General features: G+C 40.3%; 1 protein-coding gene across 2 annotated transcripts in view; it reads left to right on the top strand.

Moving 5' to 3' along the window:
* Window positions 1-21,975, top strand: part of ap2b1 (adaptor related protein complex 2 subunit beta 1) — a 290,885-nt gene that overhangs the window by 185,980 nt on the left and 82,930 nt on the right. For both annotated transcript variants that reach the window (XM_078225148.1, XM_078225149.1), the window contains 2 exons: window positions 726-810; window positions 21,628-21,714. In XM_078225148.1, the coding sequence (XP_078081274.1) occupies window positions 726-810; window positions 21,628-21,714 (172 nt within the window). The remainder of the gene's footprint in view (window positions 1-725; window positions 811-21,627; window positions 21,715-21,975) is intronic.

The following is a 21,975-nucleotide window of genomic DNA, read 5'->3' as shown; positions in this document are numbered from 1 at the left end:
CTCTTGAGATGCATTCTAAAAGCAAGCATAAATGCTGCCATTGGTGTCATTGTCAAATATCACATTCTTTGTGATTTAAATCCATTTACCAACGTGCCTAGTGTATATTTAATTTTTGTTAGACATTGTCAGATGTTAAGTAGAACAAATAAATTGTTTGCCATGGCCTAGGAGTGTCTCAAAGTGCTTTACAATTAATTAAGTATTTTTGCAAAGTAATCACTGTTTCAACATAGGGAATAGGGCAGCCAATTTGCACACAGCAAACTCCTAATTACAGCAGTGTAATAATGGCCATCATCTGTTTTTGGAGATTGATTGAGGGATTGATGGTGATCATTGCAAGGGAAAAATTCCTCTGCTCTTTTTTCAAATAGAACGTTTAGCAGTATTATTCTGATAGATGAGATATTACACAGGCCGGACTATGGGAGCTGAGCAGAAATGAACTCCTAATTCCCCTAAAAGTTATGGAACTGTTGACAGATAACCTGATGGATGAAGAAGGAAAAATCTATCCACAGGGTTTGATTTTTTTTTGCAGGGGGAGCCAACAAATTGCCTTCTCTCGATGAAAGCAACATTGCTGTCAAAGCATTGAATGTCGGTCAAAAATTGACCTGCCTTTGGTTAAATCTGAGGACCGTCATTCACCATGAATTTGGACTGCCTTATTAAAGTATTCAGTCTTCCCAGCAAAGTTTAACTTAGTGTTATTATTTCAGGTGGCTGTGAAAAACAACATTGACGTCTTCTACTTCAGTTGTCTGATTCCACTCAGTGTGCTGTTCGTGGAGGATGGAAAGATGGGTGAGTGCTGACACTGCCTACGCTGCTAGAGAGATTAAATAGTCAACTTCCTTTATTCTGCTGAAAGGTGCAGCCATTTTCAGTTGATGGTGTTTGTTTAGTCAGATAAGCAGGTCCTATTTCCATATTGCATCTCGAATTTCCACCACAAACAGGTCAGTCTAAAAGCCCAGCTAGTCTCTGCCAGCAGTTATGCTCCATATGAGCTTCTTCCAATCCTTTTTGTCATCTAATCTTATCAGTGTATCTTTCTAAACAGCAACAAAAGTTTCCAGCACTCTTTCTCTCACTTTCTCCCTTTGTACTTATCTAACTGTCTCTTGCTATTTGTTTCAACTACTCAATGTTGCAGCAATGCCACATTTTAACCACTCTGGTAAAGAATTAAATTTTCAATGCAATTAGTTGAATTCAAACCAGTTTTCCACAAGGCACTCTGATGAAAATAGAATTTGGTGTCAGTTCCGTATTTAATTGATTTCAGTCAACAGAGACCACTGAAAAGGCACGTTCATTAAGGAAGGGATAGTTTCTTGCCTTCCAATTATTATTCCACTGCTGAAAGATTTTGCTTAATTAGTCGGTCTGATTAAGGTAATTTTATTTTCATACAGCACAGCAATTAGCAGCAGGTTCACTGGTATTAAACGGTGCCATCACTTCTTCACTGGTTACCAGATGATAGATTTGCAATCAGCATTGCTTTGTTGGTGCTACTCTCATTCTGGGTTGTGGGTTTCGACCATTCCCGAAGACTTGGAACACAGTGCAGGTGATGCTTCAGTGCTGTACTGAAGGAGTGCAGCATTTTCAGATGTACCAGCCTTTGGAAACGGCATTAACCCGAGGCCCCATCTCTCTATTCTGATGGCCTAGGTGGATGCTAATTATCTCATGACACTGTTCAAAGGTAGACTAAAGAGCTCTTCTGGCGAACTGGCCAACATTCTTTCCTCAACTAACACCATCAAAGCAGATTAAATAATCATAGAAACATAGAAACTATGATTTAATTTGGCCAGGGTGATGTAGCTGAAGAGAGCATTAGGTCTGGATTGAGAGCGTCTTTTGTTACCCATTCTCAATTGCCCTTGCGAAAGTGAATTATCCCTGAACTACTGTCGTCCACATGGTGTAGATGCAACCACATTGCTGTTAGGAAGGGAGTTCCAGTTTTAAACCTATTTTGAATGGACCTTGCTTATCAAAAACGTCACTTTGTTATCTTTTTAACTAACACAAAATGTTGCATGAATTTCTTCAGACCAGCAGCAACTATGGCCACAATCAAATTGGCCAAGAATTATAAGAGCACTTACCGACTCAGTAATATTCCTCCTCAGGTTAGGTTTTACAGAAAACCAAATTCAGTACATCACAGAATCTGACTCTAAGAAAGCTTAAGCTGCAGTGCCTTTTGAAAAATACTACCCAAAAGAATAGCGATTAATTTGCTTTGATTGTATGATTTTTCTTTGTTTCAATGGTGGCACTAAATTCCATCGTGGGAATTTGGCTTGAAGGAATTGAAGCCCAACTATGTGAAGAAAGCTGCAAAATTATCAAAAGAAATGCAGCTATTTACTCATGATGCTTTAATTATCTAATTAACTTGATGTGTACATTGGTAGAGTTTTCTCATGCTGTCACAATCAGAAACTCATCCAAGCTGATATCCCCTACCATTATCAGTATTAAAAACAAGTTAGGGATGAAAAAAGACCATGCAGTTTATTTATCCTTCTCATAGCCCATTATAACTTTCTACTGTATTTCAAATTTCCCTCATGGTTTTGTTTTTATTTCCTGCAATTCCCAATTTACCAGTACAAAATTTATTCAACATAATCCATTTCTGTACCCAATGTACGTATGTTCTGCCATTACTTTAATGCAGCAAATCACAAGAGTATTGCATCACACACGTGGTCAGGCAGGAATTTATGATAGGCTTAAATAATGATTGAAATCTTTAGTCTGACTGACTAAATATGAATTAATCACAAGTTGCTGCTCGGGTGTTTCTTTTCTTCAAAAGAATGTGACCAAAGCTGCAGCAGGAGTCTAAATAGCTGAAACGGACGGATCACCTGTAAAATAAAGCAGTTGTCCAATTTAAGATGATGCCTGGGTGTGTACCATTTGATCCAGGCTACCGTCCCCTAAGTACTAAGAGCCAACAAATTAAATGGTGTATAATGTTGTGAAGTTGGTTTGAGGTGATACATTGCAGATCCCACACTCCAGCATTTATCAATGTCGTGTAGCAAATGGTTTTAGTACTTCCTGCCTTTTTTTTGTTCATGGGATGTAGGCATCACTGGCTCGGCCAGCATTTATTACCCATTGTTGAAATCTCGACTTCCGAGTTTGATTTTAACACAGACACACGTTAACACAACACACATTAACACAAGATACTTAACTGAGAGATTGTCTTTATTTACTTGCTAGCAAGAGGAGGAATCTTGACACAATGGGCCAGAGACACCACTCCACTGGACAAAAAAAATTATCCTGGTTTGTACAATTCTGCAGCTCACAGTCAATTGGACACAATCCAATCAAAAGTGTTACAATGACATACTTTACGTATTGATCCAATAGAATAAAAATACTGAACCACCGTGATCTGAGATCACGATACCTCATGGGATACTCCAATATATCATCCCACGTCTGTACTCTAGTCTCTTAGTCAGACATCATGTCTCTATTTTGATAGCAGCCTCACAAAGCATCTTCACTAAAACAGTCTCACATGGGCATCGTTTAATTGATAAAGGGGGCCTACAAAAGCCATTAGTATTTTATGGCCTTGTCAGTGAAGTTAACTGAATTTCTAAGGGATGTGGTCAACTCAGCTTGCCATCAGGATATTCCCTGATTATAGCCCTGATATGTTTGTTTATTGCCAACATAATGAAACACATGTATATATTGCTTATCAATTCAATGACTGAGCTTTTTATCACTACCTACAATTTCAAGGGGTGTCATCATGTTACCATTAATTTTTGTCAATTCCCACTAAGTCCCCTACCATAGCTCTTTCGTTAGCTGTGACATATCTTTCTGACTCTATTTTGATTAGAAACTGTGAAGGAAGCCTCATTAAAACTCACTCTTGTATCAGCTGTTTCTGATAAGGTGTCTGGTAAGGCAATTAAGTGTCCTTTATGGCCTTGTGATTCCAACAGTTTGGTGCTTTAAAGGACTATATCTAACATATGTTTAGTATCAAAGGGCACTCTGTAACTGTGCATTTAAGTTTCTTTGTTTAACTTCTAAAAATGTATAGAAGATGTATTTATATTTTTTTTATAGAAACCCTACAGTGCAGAAACAGGCCATTCGGCCCATCGAGTCTGCACCGACCACAATCCCACCCAGGCTCTACTCCCATATCCCTACACATTTACCCGCTAATCCCTCTAACCTACACATCTCAGGAAACTAAGGGGCAATTTTAGCATGGCCAATCAACCTAACCTGCACATCTTTGGACTGTGGGAGGAAACCGGAGCACCCGGAGGAATCCCACGCAGACACGAGGAGAATGTGCAAACTCCACACAGACAGTGACCCAAGCCAGGAATCGAACCCAGGTCCCTGGAGCTGTGAAGCAGCAGTGCTAACCACTGTGCTACCGTGCCGCCCGTATGGGACTAATTAAAGGTATTACATGTACTTTTAAAACTAAGTATTTAAAACACCTAATTACGATTACTAACAAACTTGTTCCCCATTGACAAGTGAATTCTACATCTAAGTTGATTAAACAAAAATCCTAGCAGAGTCTGGCAATCTTATAGTAACCCTTTTCTTTTCTATCTTTCTGCACCATCCCTGAGAGCATTTAAAAGTAAACCACATTACTGTGGTTCGGGAGTCACATGTAGGCCAGATGAGGTAAGGATGGCAGATTTCCTTTCATAAAGGACATTAGTGAACAAGATGGGTTTTTCCAACACTCGACAATGGTTTCATCATCATCATTAGACTTTTAATTCCCAATTTTATTGAATTTAAATTTCACCATCTGCTGTGGTGAGATTCAAACCCGGGTCCCCAGAGCATGACCCTGGGTCTCTGGATTACTAGTCCAGTGATAATGCCACTATGCTACTGCCTCTTACTGTACCTCCACCAGTGCATCAATGGTCCAAGGCCACAGACTCTTTGACTTCTCCCAGGAATGAGTCACTTTGGCCTTCTGCACCTGCTACCTCCCAAACGGCTAACCTAAGGCTAAAACACCAGTCACCTCAGTCATTGTCTCTCAACTCCTTCCCAATCTCCATACCCAATGCCACACTTTCTCCCTTATGCTGTTTCACCATCTCCTAGTCAGACCCTGCTATTTGCCCTCTTGATGTGCATCCTGGCTTTTTAAATAATATGAGTGTTAAATATTGAGTAGTCGGAGGGTGGAGAAGCCGCACAATGAGTATAAAAAAACTAACTTACCTCGGGGAGTGGGGTCTAGTCTCCAGGGAGCAGTCGGAGGGTGGAGTAGCAGCACAGTGAGTATAAAAAATTATCTCAGGAATTCCACATTGTTGCTAAAAAATAAAACTGAAAAGGTGACATCACAGGAAAGCTGTGACCTGATTGGTAGGAAATTTGTACTAAATTTGAAAAAAAACTGCAAAACTATTTTAATTTACAAAGGAGAGATGGCTGGACAGGTAATGAGCTGTGGCTGTATGATGTGGGAGCTGGCAGATCCCATTACGAACTGCAGTGACCACATCTGCAGCAAATGTTGGTTGCTTGAAGGACTTTGGTTTAGAATTGATGAGTTGGACTCTGAGATTCAGTCGCTACGGCACATCCGGGAGGGGGAGAGTTACATGGACACTTTTTTTCAGGAGGCGGTCACACCTAGTAGATTAAGTACCTCTAATTCGGTCAGTGGTCAGGGACAGCAGGGTGTGACTGCAAGTGAAGCAGGTAGGGGAATCCTGAAATCTGGAACAGAGGAGCCTCAGCAGTTAACCTTGCCCAACAGGTATGAGGGACTTGCTCCCTGTGTGGATGAAGAAGAGGGCTGTAGGGAGGATGAGCTAGCCAACGACTGCACCGTGGTACAGGAGGCCATTCAAGAGGGGGGAGCAAAAAGACAAGTGGAAGTTATAGGGGACTCTATAATTAGGGGGATTGACAACATCCTTTGTAAGCTGGAGGAGGACCTTCTTCACCCAAAGGGTTTGTGAATCTGTGGAATTTCCTATCCAGTGAAGCAGTTGAGGCTACTTCGTTGAATGTTATTAAAGCAAAGATAGATCGATTTTTGATTAGTAAAGGAATTAAGGGTTATGGTGAGGGACGGTTAGGTGGAGCTGAGTTCATGAAAAGAGCAGCCATGATCTTATTGAATGGCGGAGCAGGCTCGAGGGGCCAAATGACCTACTCCTGCTCCTAGTTCTTATATTCTTATGAAACATTGAATTAGAGTTGTTTCCTTTCATTTTAAAGCCTTGTTCAACTGTTGATAGTTAAGTTGCTTCATTTGTTAGAGTTATAGTTAAACTGTGTCATTAAATAAGGTTGTTGTTACTATTAAAAGCTTCCTAATTTGCCAGTCGAATTACTCCTGGAGCGAAAGCATCCTATCCTCACATTATGCCAAAATAGAAAAATGGGTGGGGTCTAGTCTGGCTTCCCAATGTAATTTGGGGTTCTGGTCCAGCACCCTAAAGAAAAGTAACTTTGTTTGGGTTAAGATGTAAATTTTTTGATTGGGCAATCCAAAGCAGAAGAAGACATTTTAATTATTTAATTGGTGAGCAGCTGTTGCTCTTTAGCTAAGTATTTACCAACAATTCTTTGGATTGAGTTTAATGAAAAATAAATGAATGGCTAGATCAATTTGGAATAAAGCAATTGCAAGTAATGCCAATCTGTCAGGTGCTCTTTTATGGGGTGTATTTGCTGAGAATCCTCAATCTTTTCTGTGCTGCTGTTTTGTAAATCTGATTATTTTCTGATACTTGGAGGAACCCTGAACAGCAACTCTTTAAGCTGATCAGATCATAATTTTAAGAAACACATCACGCAGAAGGTGGATTACATTCAAAATACTCAAAAATTTGATTACTCCAAATATTGAAATAAACTGTACAGCGACACCCCATCATCAATTGGCACAGTTCTCTGTCACTATTGGAAAAAAACGATCTACAGTTGACGACTTTGATATGAAAATCAAGTTAACCTCATTATCAGGTGTTGCTGGAGATTGCCCCCATACACCAAGGTTCCCAGGTACAGCCTGGAAGTTCAAATTTCCAATGGACAATAATCCTGCACTGGGAGCTATCTGAAACACTCATTTAAATTGCAGACTTCAGATGGGTCTGAATCTCATAGCAGAATAGTTACCAAAGGAAAGTTAGAATTAAAACCACTTCTAAGTCCTATTTGGGCACCTGCAGCACTGCACCTGACAGGCCCGAATTGGAAGCACGGCTGAGAAATGTGCAGCTCCCTACAAAGGTAAGTTTTTAAAAAAAACAGCAATCCAACTGCAATTGCCACTCCCTGAAGTTCTGGCCCAGTTGCTTACATAATTCCGAATGTGTACTCATTCTCAGTGTTTAGAAAATCTCATCAAACTTAAGTGCTGATTTTGATGGGGTGGTGGGGGGGCAGGAAATACTAAGCCTCAAAATTTTAACTTTGATAAAAGTTGTTTCTTTTGATGGCGAAATATTGTGGCTCCCAGTACACAGTATGGCACAGTTAATCTCACAAGCTCTCCTTGAGCATTGATGTGAAACTGGGAGCTGTATGAATTGGCTCATGCAATCTGTCCCTGGCACAGCTTGTGGTCAGTAAATCCTGTTCTCACTGCAGGAAGAAAAGTGCAATGAGCTTTGGTTTCAGCTGTTTACAAAACCAAATTGCTCTGAAAATTAAGGAGCGTAGACTTTATTGGGAGAAACTTTAAAACTTTATTCAGTAAATTGGACACTTGAACGAACCATTGAATATTGTTCAGATGTAGGGTCAAATCATTTATATTAACCTAGCATATTTTAAAATATAGTGACAACCTGAGCAGCCTTGTACAAGTGTGGTGTTCAAACTGATTCTAAAAGCAACTATTTAAGCACTGACAACTGTGACTCCAGAAACCACCACTGCTGCTCATGGCATCCTGTTGCTGCAAGAATAGCAGACCATGGGAAATGTCCTGTAATGTCTTCCAGATACATGTAATTTACACCTCGACCATTTCCACTGTGCATGACATCTCTGCTCCAGAATCATTAGCCTTTTGAAAACCGATTAATGAAATCTGGGTCTCTTGACATCCCAGCTGAAGTTGACAGTTTCTTCATCCTCCTTGGCTCAACAACAATCTTCCACTTGCAGGTCCTCCTTCTCAAGTACTTCATTGAGTGTAACGACTTCTGGTTCATGACTAGTTTTGAATGGGTGTACTTGAACTGCTATTTGTATGGGTGAGATGCCTTGACAGAATTCATAGAATCAAGAATCCCTACAGTGTAGAACGAGGCCATTCAGCCCATCGAGTCTGTACCGAGTCTCCAATAGAGCATTTTACCCAAACCCTATCCCCGTAATCCCATATATTTACCCCGCTAATCCCCCTAACCTACACATCTTGGGGCACTAAGAGGCAACTTAGCATGGCCAATCAACTTAACCTGCACATCTTTGGAATTGGTGAGGGAGGTCAAGAGTTGGGGCATTTAATAATGCCATCTATTCAACTGAGCCTTCGAAGTCATCTCTTAGAATTTCAAAATTACTGAAGCTGATTTAGCTGTTTAAATATTTAAATTGCTCCTGAATTGCAAGTGCAAGGGCATGGCTGTACTTTGAACAATTCGCACAAAATTGAACCAACCCATCTTTTCCATTTCCCTGTTTTTACTAACCTGATCTTGTTCTTGTCAATTGATCTTGTTAGTTTCTCCATCTCCTACATACACTCCTGTTTGTCATCCAATGAGCTGCAAAGCTGTTTTTTTGTGTGGATTGTTTAGCATCCATCCACCTGTATTGGTTACAGCTTTCAGCTTGCAATGGCAGGACGCAAGCTAACGGACTATAACTGGCAAGGATACTTCTCATCAACGCAGTATCATCAGATTTACAGGTGCAAAATCTACTCCCCTTCAAGATTAGCAAAAGCCATGGGGAAAAGGAAAACAAAAGGTTTAAATTTTAATCCTGTTGTGGATTTCGGGCTGAAACCTTCTATTTGTGCTGCCTTTTTGTTCAAGTGCTGTGCAACCTATATGATGGAGGCTAGAGAGCAGGAATTATTTTGCTACCCATCAGTTTGACACTATTCTTACATGGGTGAAGCTGATAAAGGTCATGGACTTTGATTAAAGGCCATTACTGAACTTTCAAGATTTCAAGTAATGCGATGTTAGCAAGTTCAAACATTTCACGGCTCTGCATTATTCCAATTCCGTAAAATAAGTGTTGTTTATTAAAGGGCATTCTTCAACAAATGTTTGGATCAAAAGATGGGTTTGTAAGTCACACGTTGTAGACACATCAATTAAACAATTAATTGACTAGAATATAATCATTATTTGCAAACTCCTGCAAAAATGTTTTCAAAATGTTTAAATATAATTTGGAAAATAGATCAAAGCAGTCATTTCAGTTTTTAACATTTTTAAAGGAAAATGCCATGGTTATAAATATAACAATGCTTTAGGGAAGCTAATTCTTGCCGAGCAATATGGGGCAATTTAAGGCAGAAAGATTCTGCAAATGTTTTTGTGTGGCAAACTCAATTTATTAAATTATATTGAATTGCAATAGAGAAACATCATGACCAAAAATATTGTACAATCTACCACCCCAGCAGTAGTTCCTCCCTTTTGATTTTGCATTCACATTTGGTGGGTATTTTAAAAGTACTTGTGTCTGAATAGTAGCTTTATAATTTGAGCAGCATTGTTTTCAAATGGCAATACCTTTAGAGAACATCAGATTAAGATTCAACCAAATGAAATAAACATTCTGATCAGTTTGATATTCAATTCATAAAGAAAATTATTGCAAAATTGATGGAAAAGGTCCTTAGGGATGGGATTTATGACCATTTAGAAAGATGCGGATTAATCCGGGATCGTCAGCACGGATTCGTGAAGGGCAAGTCGTGCCTCACAAATTTGATAGAATTTTTTGAGGAGGTAACTAAGTGTGTTGATGAAGGTAGGGCAGTTGATGTCATATACATGGATTTTAGTAAGGCGTTTGATAAGGTCCCCCATGGTCGGCTTATGATGAAAGTGAGGAGGTGTGGGATAGAGGGAAAGTTGGCAGGTTGGATAGGTAACTGGCTGTCTGATCGAAGACAGAGGGTGGTGGTGGATGGAAAATTTTCGGATTGGAGGCAGGTTGCTAGCGGAGTGCCACAGGGGTCAGTGCTTGGTCCTCTGCTCTTTGTGATTTTTATTAATGACTTAGAGGAGGGGGCTGAAGGGTGGATCAGTAAATTTGCTGATGACACCAAGATTGGTGGAGTAGTGGATGAGGTGGAGGGCTGTTGTAGGCTGCAAAGAGACATAGATAGGATGCAAAGCTGGGCTGAAAAATGGCAAATGGAGTTTAACCCTGATAAATGTGAGGTGATTCATTTTGGTAGGACAAATTTAAATGTGGATTACAGGGTCAAAGGTAGGGTTCTGAAGACTGTGGAGGAACAGAGAGATCTTGGGGTCCATATCCACAGATCTCTAAAGGTTGCCACTCAAGTGGATAGAGCTGTGAAGAAGGCCTACAGTGTGTTAGCTTTTATTAACAGGGGGTTGGAGTTTAAGAACCGTGGGGTTATGTTGCAACTGTACAGGACCTTGGTGAGACCACATTTGGAATATTGTGTGCAGTTCTGGTCACCTCACTATAAGAAGGATGTGGAAGCGCTGGAAAGAGTGCAGAGGAGATTTACCAGGATGCTGCCTGGTTTGGAGGGTAGGTCTTATGAGGAAAGGTTGAGGGAGCTAAGGCTGTTCTCTCTGGAGCGGAGGAGGCTGAGGGGAGACTTAATAGAGGTTTATAAAATGATGAAGGGGATAGATAGAGTGAACGTTCAAAGACTATTTCCTCGGGTGGATGGAGCTATTACAAGGGGGCATAACTATAGGGTTCGTGGTGGGAGATACAGGAAGGATATCAGAGGTAGGTTCTTTACGCAGAGAGTGGTTGGGGTGTGGAATGGACTGCCTGCAGTGATAGTGGAGTGAGACACTTTAGGAACATTTAAGTGGTTATTGGATAGGCACATGGAGCACACCAGGATGATAGGGAGTGGGATAGCTTGATCTTGGTTTCAGATAAAGCTCGGCACAACATCGTGGGCCGAAGGGCCTGTTCTGTGCTGTACTATTCTATGTTCTATGTTCTAAAACCAGTTCTGGTGAAACTTTGACAAACAAAAGATAAAAATATGATATAAGCAGAATATTTAAATCCATACCCTAAGCCTGAGATGATAAAATTCTCTTTACAGTTAGTACATTCTAATAATTTTAAAATTGTCAATTCGCTTCACCTATTTTCGAAGCTAAGTTTGTGTTATCAAGTGTTTGTTTCATGTGATTGGGTAAATGAAAGGGTCAGTAGGGTGTAATGCAGAGAATGTTATTCACTTAAAATATCTAGCTGGAATTTTATTTAAATACTGATCCAAATCTAATCCTGATGCAGGTATAACATTTCATAGCAAACTGATGGAATTTTTCAGCATGCATGCCTAATGTATAGGCCTATAATGTTTTAAATTGATGGTGTCAAAATTGAAGCTTAAAGTTTGGATGCATTTGGAACTATTGGTCTGATAATGTTCCAGGATATTGGAATTTCAGCCATTGCCATATTATTTAATATTCATCAGAGGAAAAACAACAAGGTTAAAAACGAGAACTCCCTTCCTAACAACACTCTGGGTATACCTACCTATAGGAGGAGGACTGTAGTGGTTCAAGAAGGCAGCACACCACCACCACCGGAAGGAAAATTAGAATGGCAGCAAATCTATTAAACTGCATTGTCCTTGCCAGCATTGCTTACATCCCATGAAAGAATTTTTAAAAACTTGCTGTATATAATGTTGTCAGCATGATACCAAAGAAAATGTGCAGAATGAGACTAGCACAGAACATTGATGACTAAGCTTGAAATGTATCAACATGGGGTGAGAGAAGGAGTCTACGTAGAATGTTGCCGAATACCAGTTTTGCACTGGTTTGTAGAGACCTGGCGGTTGCCCTGATCACAATGAAATTGAAGACCTCCCCCACCACGGACTTCCAGACCCCACCCCACCTTCCCTTATTGATGACATGTCATCTCCCCCCAGACGTAGATCGCCAGCCTGGTTGACACTGTCAGGGGGCACTGTCCAACCATATCCCTGACCACCCAGGGGCTTCAATGGTCTCCGAACCCCTCAGCGTGGTCATCACAATTGGTTTCCATTTTTGGAGATTAGTAGTGATTTCTGCCATGTTCCCACTACACCCGAGGGTCGGAGAATCCCAGGAACAGGGAGAAACTGGCTTGAAACTGACTAAGCATATTTAAATTCATGTTTAAATATGCTAATCTGGTTACCACCCACTCTGGGCAGGAACCGGATTATGTCTGGGTTGGGGGGTGCGTGGGTGTGCCTGGCGAATACTAAAGCAGGTTCTCACCAGCGCTGAATGTGCTAGGCCCCTCACTCATGATTCTGCAACCCTGTGTGGCCCCAGCGCAATCTGCGCATAAACACTTGGAGACAGAGAATTGCGCCTATCTGTATTCCTGTAGCAAACATGAAAAAAAAACTTCCCAGAGATACTGGAACATTAAGAAATGAAAGGAGAGAGGAACTTAAAACAATTGCCATCGCCAGGACAAAGGTATTGTGAAACTATAAATCTAAAGTCTGACAAGTCCCCAGTACCAGATGGTTTGCATCCTAGGATCCTAAAAGAAACAACTGCATAGATAATAGAGGCATTGGTTATAATTGGTATAATCTTCAAAAATTCCTCCGATTCTGGAAAGGTCCCAGCAGATTGGAATATAGCAAATATAACACCTTTATTCAAGAAAAGGAGACAGAAAAAAGAAGATATAGGCCAGTTAGCCAATTATCTGTCATTGGAAAATTGCTCAAATCCATTATTTGGAGATTATAGTTTAATCTTGCCCCCTAACTCTTTGTTCACCCACAGAGCTGTGGCTTTTGTTGCTCTATCTTTTTCCCTTTTGTAAATTTACCTCAATTCTACTTGACGTTCTCCTCTTGGAAGACTTTCTATTGTTTTAGTCATAGAAACCCTACAGTGCAGAAGGAGGCCATTCGGCCCATCGAGTCTGCACCGACCACAATCCCACCCAGGCCCTACCCCCACATATTTACCCGCTAATCCCTCTAACCTACACATCCCAGGACTCTAAGGGGCATTTTTTTTTTTAACCTGGCCAATCAACTTAACCTGCACATCTTTTGTTACAGTTGTGCCTCTTAATCTGTGATTCTTGTTACCTGGGTAGACCTATTCTCATCCCATTGAAAGTAGCCCTCCTCCAATTAAGTACTTTTACTCTATATTGCCCCATGTCCTTTTCCAAAGCTTCCTAAACTTCCATGATAAAATGATCATCTGTCCCCCAAATATTTCACTATTGATACTTGATCCACTTGTCAACCTCATTCCCCAGACCCAGCAATGTCTCCTTCCTTGTTGCAGAAATTCTTCGCCCTCTTTGCCCATTGTACGGCTACTATCCCCGTCTGAATTAGGATAACTATTCTCCCCTTACCATTACTCTATGGTTTTGCACCTCTTTGTAATTTCCCTGCAAATTTTCTCACTTTGTGTAATTTTGAATGCACCCATTTGTGCAATGTTAGCTCTATTGTTTCTTAACTCTAGCCAAATAGATTGTTATTGACTCCTCTAGGGCACTCCCGCCCTGCTCTCTTTCTCTCTCACACACGTACTATTCTCAATCAACACTGTCGCCCTCTCTCTTTTCAATCTGTGCCTTGATCTGTGATCTTTTCAACCTTGTATCCAGAACTATTTTGTACTAATCGTTCCTGCCCTGTTTTGAGCCAGGTACCTGTTATTGCTATGTGGCTTTCTGCACATGCACTCACCGACCTCATTTATCATGCTTTGTGTGTTTGCATAGCATGCACAGTAAACCTAATTTAGACCTTATTGCGTTCTAAAGATGGTCTTCCTACTAAAACATGCCACCTTATATAAAACTGTTGAAACGCATTTACCAATTCCATACCTATTTTGCAAGTTTATTAATGGTGTATTATATTTTGTTGCAGTGATCGTCTGTATTAACTGCATCTCCAATTTGGTGTTGTTTGCAAGTTTTAAATTTGTATTTCTGATGCCCAAGTTCAAAGCATTTTCATAAACCGTATTAGCCCCGGCCTTGATACATGTGGAACATCATTTAATTACCAAGCTGAATAACTATCTTTACCCTGTTCTTCACTGTTTGCTCATTCTGCTACTTATTCCCTTAATCCACATATTTTGGTCTTAATCTATGAGCCGAGGAGGAATTTCTTCAGCCAGAGCTGGTGAATCTGTGGAACACATTGCCACAAAGGGCTGTGGAGGCCAGGTCATTGAGTGTCTTTAAGACAGAGATAGATAGGTTCTTGATCAATAAGGGGATCAAGAGCTACAGGGAAAAGGCAGGAGAATGGGGATGAGAATCATATCAGCCATGATTGAATGGTGGAGCAGACTTTGTGGGCCGAATGGCCTAATTCTGCTCCTAGATCTTATGGTCTTATGAGTCTGTCTCTACAGTGAACCCATTTTTCGGTGGCCGCTTAGCCACAGTGAGCACTGTGGACTTACCTAATTCAGGCACTGGATTACTTTAGTCCGCTGCACAGAATGAAACCAGTTGTAATCTCCCAGTATCCTAACCCTGGGTCAAATTTGACCAAAAGGGGCTCTGCTTACACCTCTCTGGGAGAGGATTGTCAATAAATGATTAATGAGCGAGCTTGAGCCCTCGTGTGTAGACAGAAGGCATGATAGACTTGTGTCTGGCTTGCTGAGCATCACAATTTGCCATTAAATTGGCAAGTGTGTGCCACCATAATTTTGATTCCTGTTATAAATAGAGGAAATGTTGCAGATATTTTGCTGGTTTATGGTGTTTCCTGGATTGGGGATTTTGAAGTGTGCTCTCAAGTTGACTGTGCAGCATCCATTGCTCTGCCAGCTCGTGTGGGTCGGGTACTAGGTATTTTCTCAAATTTGATGCAAGCTGAAAGTAAAATTAAACCTTTGATATCTGCCAGTCAGACCTTCAAACTTCCTCAGTCATATTCCTCTGATATTTGTCTGAATGATACTTTTGGCCTTATGGGGAGTGGGATGCAGCCGTAGTGGAATTTGCATACAGGGTAGTGTCTAGAATAGTTGTCTTTTCTACAAAAGCCAAAAGCAATGTTCTCGGAACTTGAAAGGACAGCTGTGCTGGGGCTGCACGGGGCTGAAAATTCAGTGTTCATTGTCGACTGTACACTGTAATGGCTGAATAAACTGCCCGCATTGAGCATCGATCTGAGTTTCTCACACCAGCCAATCCCCAATGTGCAATTAGTCAAGGGTGGTGATTTCTCTATTGCAAACCCATGGTTTTCTCAGAATAGTGAATCCAAATTGTGTCTTCATTTAGCAAATGGTCTCCTTCTCTCATCTTTGATTCCATACTCCAAAACACACTTTACTCTCTCTTACAGTTAATAGACAATTTTATATTTCCATTTTCCATTTTGTTTTCTTGCACGGTATGAGTGCATTCAATTAATACAATTCTAACAAGGTTTCCTGTCAAAGCTTGCAACTGGACTTTTCTGTCCTCAATAACGTCATTTCTTAATAACAAGGTCCAGCATTGAAGGCCACATTCAGCTGAACTTTGTGCGGATTCCTGAACCTATCCGTATTAAGGCTAATGCCTCAGTTTATATGCACAATTTCTGATGCCCCAGTGCCAGTAACATAATGTGTAGTAGCACAGGAATGATTTCTCAGAAATTGTCAGTTTGGGGCAGGATCATCTTGAAGCATTTTTGCACTGTTCTTATCGTGCTAAAGATGCTATCACTGGGGAATCTCCTATTTAAATCTGAAACATGAAGTTTTTAAAAAGCACTAAGCGTCTGCTGTATTGACTTTAAATATTAATATTAGAAAATAGCCAATTCTGTCAGCTCTATTCTAAGATGACAAACTTCACTGCTTAATGCACTGTAATTATGGCATTAAAAAAAAGTTATAATTTCTGGTTAGCTGCCCTGTCTTTCCTTGCTGCGCTGTTACAACCATACATATTGTCGCATTATCTTTTGATTCCTTAAGCAGACAGTCAGTAAGCACCAACACCACATTTTTACACAAGTGTTCAGGATCCTTTATAGCCCTGTGTAATTGTTCATTCTTCACATTCTATTCTGACAGGTCAGATTACGGTTGTAATGAACGTGCTTCCATGTTTCTTGCTGAGATAGTGGGGACTGTGTGTTGATTAAAAGCACCCAGCGTTGAGTTGGCTCCTTTTGATTCGGCTTGAGGCTTCCAATTGTTCATGGTAGATGCTCATTAAAAGGTTGAGAAAATTCTCAACAATAACAAAAAAATTCTCTGGTTAATTCTATAAACATGCAGAAGCCTATTCTTCACTCAGGTAGGATTACTTTTGATCTGCTATGCACATCTTAACGGTAATGACTTTTCACAAAAATTTGAAGCCTGTGTCTCCAAACCAATTTGTTTTGCTTGTTTTCTTTAATCCACCTGCTGGCTGTGCATAATTATATGAATTAGTTTGCCAGCCATCGTACAAGATTTGTATTTTCAGAATATTTTTACTTTACATTGGTTTATTTACGATCGGTCTTTGTTTCGCCAGTTTTCTACTTCACTCCACCTCCTCCTAAACTCTCTGAATCTGGGAGAGCTGGTGCCAGGTACTCCTCAATACACCGCCCATTCTGCGTATAAGACACGCATGCTGATAAGACCATTTGACCACAGTGGCATCATAAAATGAGCTGAACCAGTCCTCATCCAGTATGCACACTTTTTGGGTCCCTGGGTAATGACCTGGATCAGAAACCCTCCTTGATTTCCCATTTTTAGTCCAAGGACACTGAGGACAGTCGCAGAACCTTTTTGGCCATAGCTCAATAGAATCTTTTAAGGCCACCCAGAGACAGCAGATGTGGCCTCCATTTAACTTCTGATTTAAAATACAACATCTCAGCACTCCCTCAGTTCTACCATCAAAGATTAACTAAGATTATCTGTTCTTTGGAATTGGGATTGGAACCCACAAACTTCTGACTTAGAGAAGAAAATTTTTCATTCTTTTCGAGACTGGCGCCTGTGCAATATATCAGTAAATTGGAGAAGGCTATTTGCTCATGTTTTTCCCTTTATCTGCGCTCTCATCTTTAAAGATCAATTAATCTGCCTCCCTAAGCCTTTTTGCTATGAATTATAATATTTAGGAACACTTCCAGGACCATTGATCTGTTCACTCGTTGTTAAGATGTGTCGAATATGCAAAAACAAAATCATGATCTGAGCTGGAACATTCTGTTCCTATCACTTATAAAGATGGTCAGAATGTACTCTCAATGTCAGAGAAAAAGATCCTCTTTCTTGTATTTAAGGCCCAAAACACAAACTTGCTGCTAAATCTGCACTATGTTGATGGTCTCACTCGGAGACCACAGGATAGCTGGTTTTGAAAGCAGAAGGATGTCACAGTGGTACAGTAGACATTGCTCTCCTGAGGTTGAGACAGAATATAAGGACCTTTTACATGTAATTACACTTCCTGACCTGGAAATACATTTTGTGCTGACAGTAGGCTGCTTCGATGTGAAAATCTTCCAGACCTGATTTGATCATTTCTTTTTACATAATGATGCTTTGCAACCTGTCACATTTTCCAAAACTGACAAGCTTTGAATTGTTGAATCTTTTTTCCTTTACCGTATATTTCCTTGTCGGTGTCCAGATGGAAACTAATCTGCCAATTTGCAGTAATCCTTCATCAGGTTGTTATTTACAGTATTAACATTTTGCATTTATAAATCAATGTTGGAGATGCAATCTGGGAGAAATCCAGTGTGCATTTAGGAAATTGGAATCAACAATGGATTTGCCATATTTTAATGGTAATAAAATCCCTTCACTGCTTGTAATCCAAAATAAAAACATAAAATAGAGATATGGCAATAAAAAAAAGATGTGATCCATTATTAAAATTGAAATGTTGCATACCTTTTGTTTTGAAATGTTGACTGTATTTTGTCATATTTTGCTCAACATCTGAGATGGGGGAAAAAAGAAGCCTTTTATTAACAACTCTGTCCTTTATTCCTGCTACTTGTTAGTCATGTAATAGCACAGCAATTTAGAACTTCAGCATCCTGAGAGTTACCAATAACCAAACCTGGTGGAACAAACCGTATAAATACTGTGGCTGCCAAATGCAGATTAGAGACTGGGAATTCTGTGGCCACATACTCGCCTCCTGACTTCCCAAAACTTATCCACCATCTACAAGGCTTAAGTCAGGAGTGTAAAGGGATACTCCTCACTTGCCTGGATAAGTGCAGCTCCAACACCACTCGAGAAGCTAGACACCCTTTCAGGATAAAACAACTCACTTGATCAGCACCCCATTTTCAAAATTATTTATTTGTTTCAAGGGCTGGCAGGGCTAGCATTTGTTGCCCATCCCTAATTGCTAGGCGTTTCAGTGGAGAAGTTGAAGAGTCAACCACATTACTGTGGATAGTCACATTAGGCCAGTTCAGTTAGGGATGACAGATTTCCTTTCCGAAAGGATATTAGTGAAGCAGATTTTGTTTTCCAACAATCAATTGTTTTATGATGACCATTACTGAAACTAGCTTTTAATCCTGGATTTTTATTAATTGAATTTAAATTCCATCAGTTGCTCTGGTTGAATTTGAACCTGTGTCCCAGAGCATTAGCCTGGCCCTGTGGGTTGCTAGTCCAGTGGCATTATCACTATGCTGCCATCTTTCCCCCACTCATTTCCTCTACTAATGTACAGTGGCAGCAGATATACAAGATAGACTGTCGCAACTTGCCAAGCCTCCTTTGACAGCACCTTCCAAACCTGCAACCTCTACCACTCAGAAGGACAGGGGTAGCAGATGCATGGGACCACTATCACCTGCAAGTTCTTTCTAAGCCTCTCACTATATCACAGTTCCTTCTGTGTTGCTGGGTCAAAATTCTGGAGTCTCTTCCTTACAGCACTAAGTGTGTACCCACAGCACATGCACGCCAGCAGTTCAAGATGCGACTCATCACAACCTTCTTGAGGGTAACAAGGGATAGGCAACAAATGCTGGTCTTGCTGGTGAAGCGCTCATCCCTTGAAAGAATTTTTTAAAATTTTCAAAATAACTTGGTTTACAGAGCTGACCCCAGCATACAGTTTTTCCAGAAAGAAAGAGTAAAGATACAGCATGTCGTTTAAATGTCTAAGGGAATTAGTGCTTGATATTTCGCATTCTCTTTTAAAGTACATACATGCTTTTCAAACCTCAGTGCTTGTTTTTGCAAAAAAAAATCAATGTTGTGCAATAAATAGGTTTTTCAAGAAGCTTCCTGAATTTATTTAATACATGGAGCTTTACAAGTTGCATCCCTGGTCTACAGTATTAGTGAAGATCAATCCCCTCTGTCTCGATGGATGAAGTCTTTACACCTTGGAATTACTGAATAACAATGAGCAATTTGCACTTGTGCATTGTGGAAGTGCCTCAGTTCCTGAGATATCAAACTCAATTTCAATTTTCCACAATGCCACTTGTGCCTCTTAATCCAGTACAAAGATCGGTAAAACTCCGTGGCCTGAATTTGTTTCTAGCTCCATAGAGGGAGTGAGTTTACCAACTTTATTAGACCGATACTGCACCAAGATGCTGCAACCCAATTATATCCATACAAAGTGCCCCTGAGCAGTTAGCCTTAATATCATTCTCATCAACCCTTGGTACACTTCACTGGCTATCGACATTTCATGTCAAGCTGCATCTGTGGGAATAATCTCTGTTTCTCACTCTCCTCGGCATTAAAGTTTTTACTGGAGTGCAACAAACCAGTCTCCCTCAGTGATAGGAATATGATAAAGAAAAAAGGCATATTACATGGTTCCCCATCAAGTAACCATCTAAAAATGGAGTAGGTGACTCTCCACATTGCCCACTTCTCACCTTGCACATTAACCTTCTCTGCTCCGAATCTCAGAATGGTTACAGCACAGGAGATCTTTCGACTTGTTGCATCTTTGCTCACTCTCTAAAGGAACAATAGTGCCACTCCTCTGACTTGTTCAATAACCCTGCACATTATTCCTTTTCGGATAATCTAATTCCCTTTTAAATCCTCGATTGAACCTGCCCCCACCACACTCTCAGCCAGTGCATTCCGGACACTAGCAGTTCCCTAAAAATGTTTTTTGCCCACCATTGCTTTTGCAAATTACCTTAAATCTGTGCCTCCCTGTTCTCAATTCCTCCAGTACGGGGAGCAGTTTTTCCCTATCCTGCCCAGAACCCTCATGATTTTAAATACCTCAATCAAATCTCCTCTCAACATTCTCTTCTCCAGTCAACATTGTTCCAACTCCTCCAATCTATGTTACTGAAGTTCCTCATCCCTGGAGCCATTGTTGTAACTTTTTTCTATACTCCCTGTAAAGCCCTTTCATCTTTCCCAAAGTGATGTGCGGATGGAACTGGATGCAATATTCAGTTGAGGCTAAACCAGTGTTCTATACTAGTTTCTGCATGCCCCTTGCAGGGTTGCATCAAATCAAGTTGATGAGGAATTCTTGCCAACTGTTCTACATTAACAAATTAAAATGTTATAATTATCTGTCGTTCAGAGATTTTCACCATTTGGGCACCATTTCAAAATAATTCTGTAATGAGCTGTGATTAGCTTCAGTGCCCATTTAGTTTTGCTACTTTTTTTGTTGATTTCTTAATTTTTTAAAATCACCAAGTGATTGCTGATATTGTATAAACCAGGAACCATTGTGTGAATAGAAATTAAGTTTCAAGGTGCTTCTGCAATTGTCATTTTAATTCAGCCCCTTATTCATCAGGCTTAATGACCTGTCCACAAAAAAGCTTCAAACATGAACTTCTAATTAATTCTAGCTTAATTCTAGTTTAATATTTGAATGAGGGATAACTGAAATAAGGACTTGTTTTGATTTGGTGATGGGGGAAAGTGAGCTGTATAGTAATATTATATAGCGCATTGATTCTGACTTGGATTTCACTCAATCAGACTTATTTGACAAAAGGATCCTCTGGAATGGGAGAAATATGAAACTCAGGAATTTTTTAGCACCTTGCCTGATTTCCTTGTGGATGCCACTGTACAGCAGAAGAGTCCACTCCAAATCCTCTGTCTCAGGGGTCATTAGAATGTGATGTATGCAAAATGGGCACATTACACTAGTTCATTCAAGGTTTTCTCCTAAAGCTGGGCATGTTGAACACTGGACAGATTAGGCCAAATATTTCTTCTCCAGTTCTACCCTTGGAATGCTTGCTGCTGGCCCTGGTTATTAAAAATAGAAACAATCTCAATCACCTCCAGCACGGCCACCCTTCACCTTGAATCCAAAAATACACCAACTAAATGTCCATTTTACCTTCATTTTAAGGTTGTACTTTGTGCCACTGATCATTTAATTTCTCTTTTCTAGAGCGCCAGGTCTTCCTTGCTACATGGAAAGACATCCCCAATGAAAATGAGCTTCAGTTTCAAGTTAAAGACTGTCACCTAAATGCAGGTATGTGAGCAATTTCTGGATTTTAAAAAATGACTTTGTGCATGGTATCAGTGCCAGTTTCCGCTTTCTATGCACCAGATCTCTTTGTCATTCTCAAAAACAGGTCAGAAATGCTCTTGTCATAACACCCAACTATATTTCTACTTAAAACAAAGGTGACTGAGCTAGTAAAGTTAAAAGTGTTGTCGTTTTGATACATGTTCATAACCTTGGATATACTAGCAGCTAGCTCAGGACTTGGAGCATGTTTGAGGTGTTTGG

The sequence above is a fragment of the Mustelus asterias genome, chromosome 12 (assembly GCF_964213995.1).
Source record: "Mustelus asterias chromosome 12, sMusAst1.hap1.1, whole genome shotgun sequence".
NCBI classification, from domain to species: domain Eukaryota; kingdom Metazoa; phylum Chordata; class Chondrichthyes; order Carcharhiniformes; family Triakidae; genus Mustelus; species Mustelus asterias.
The sequence above is the reverse complement of the archived record's forward strand: the minus strand, read 5'-3'. Positions and strand labels throughout refer to the sequence as shown.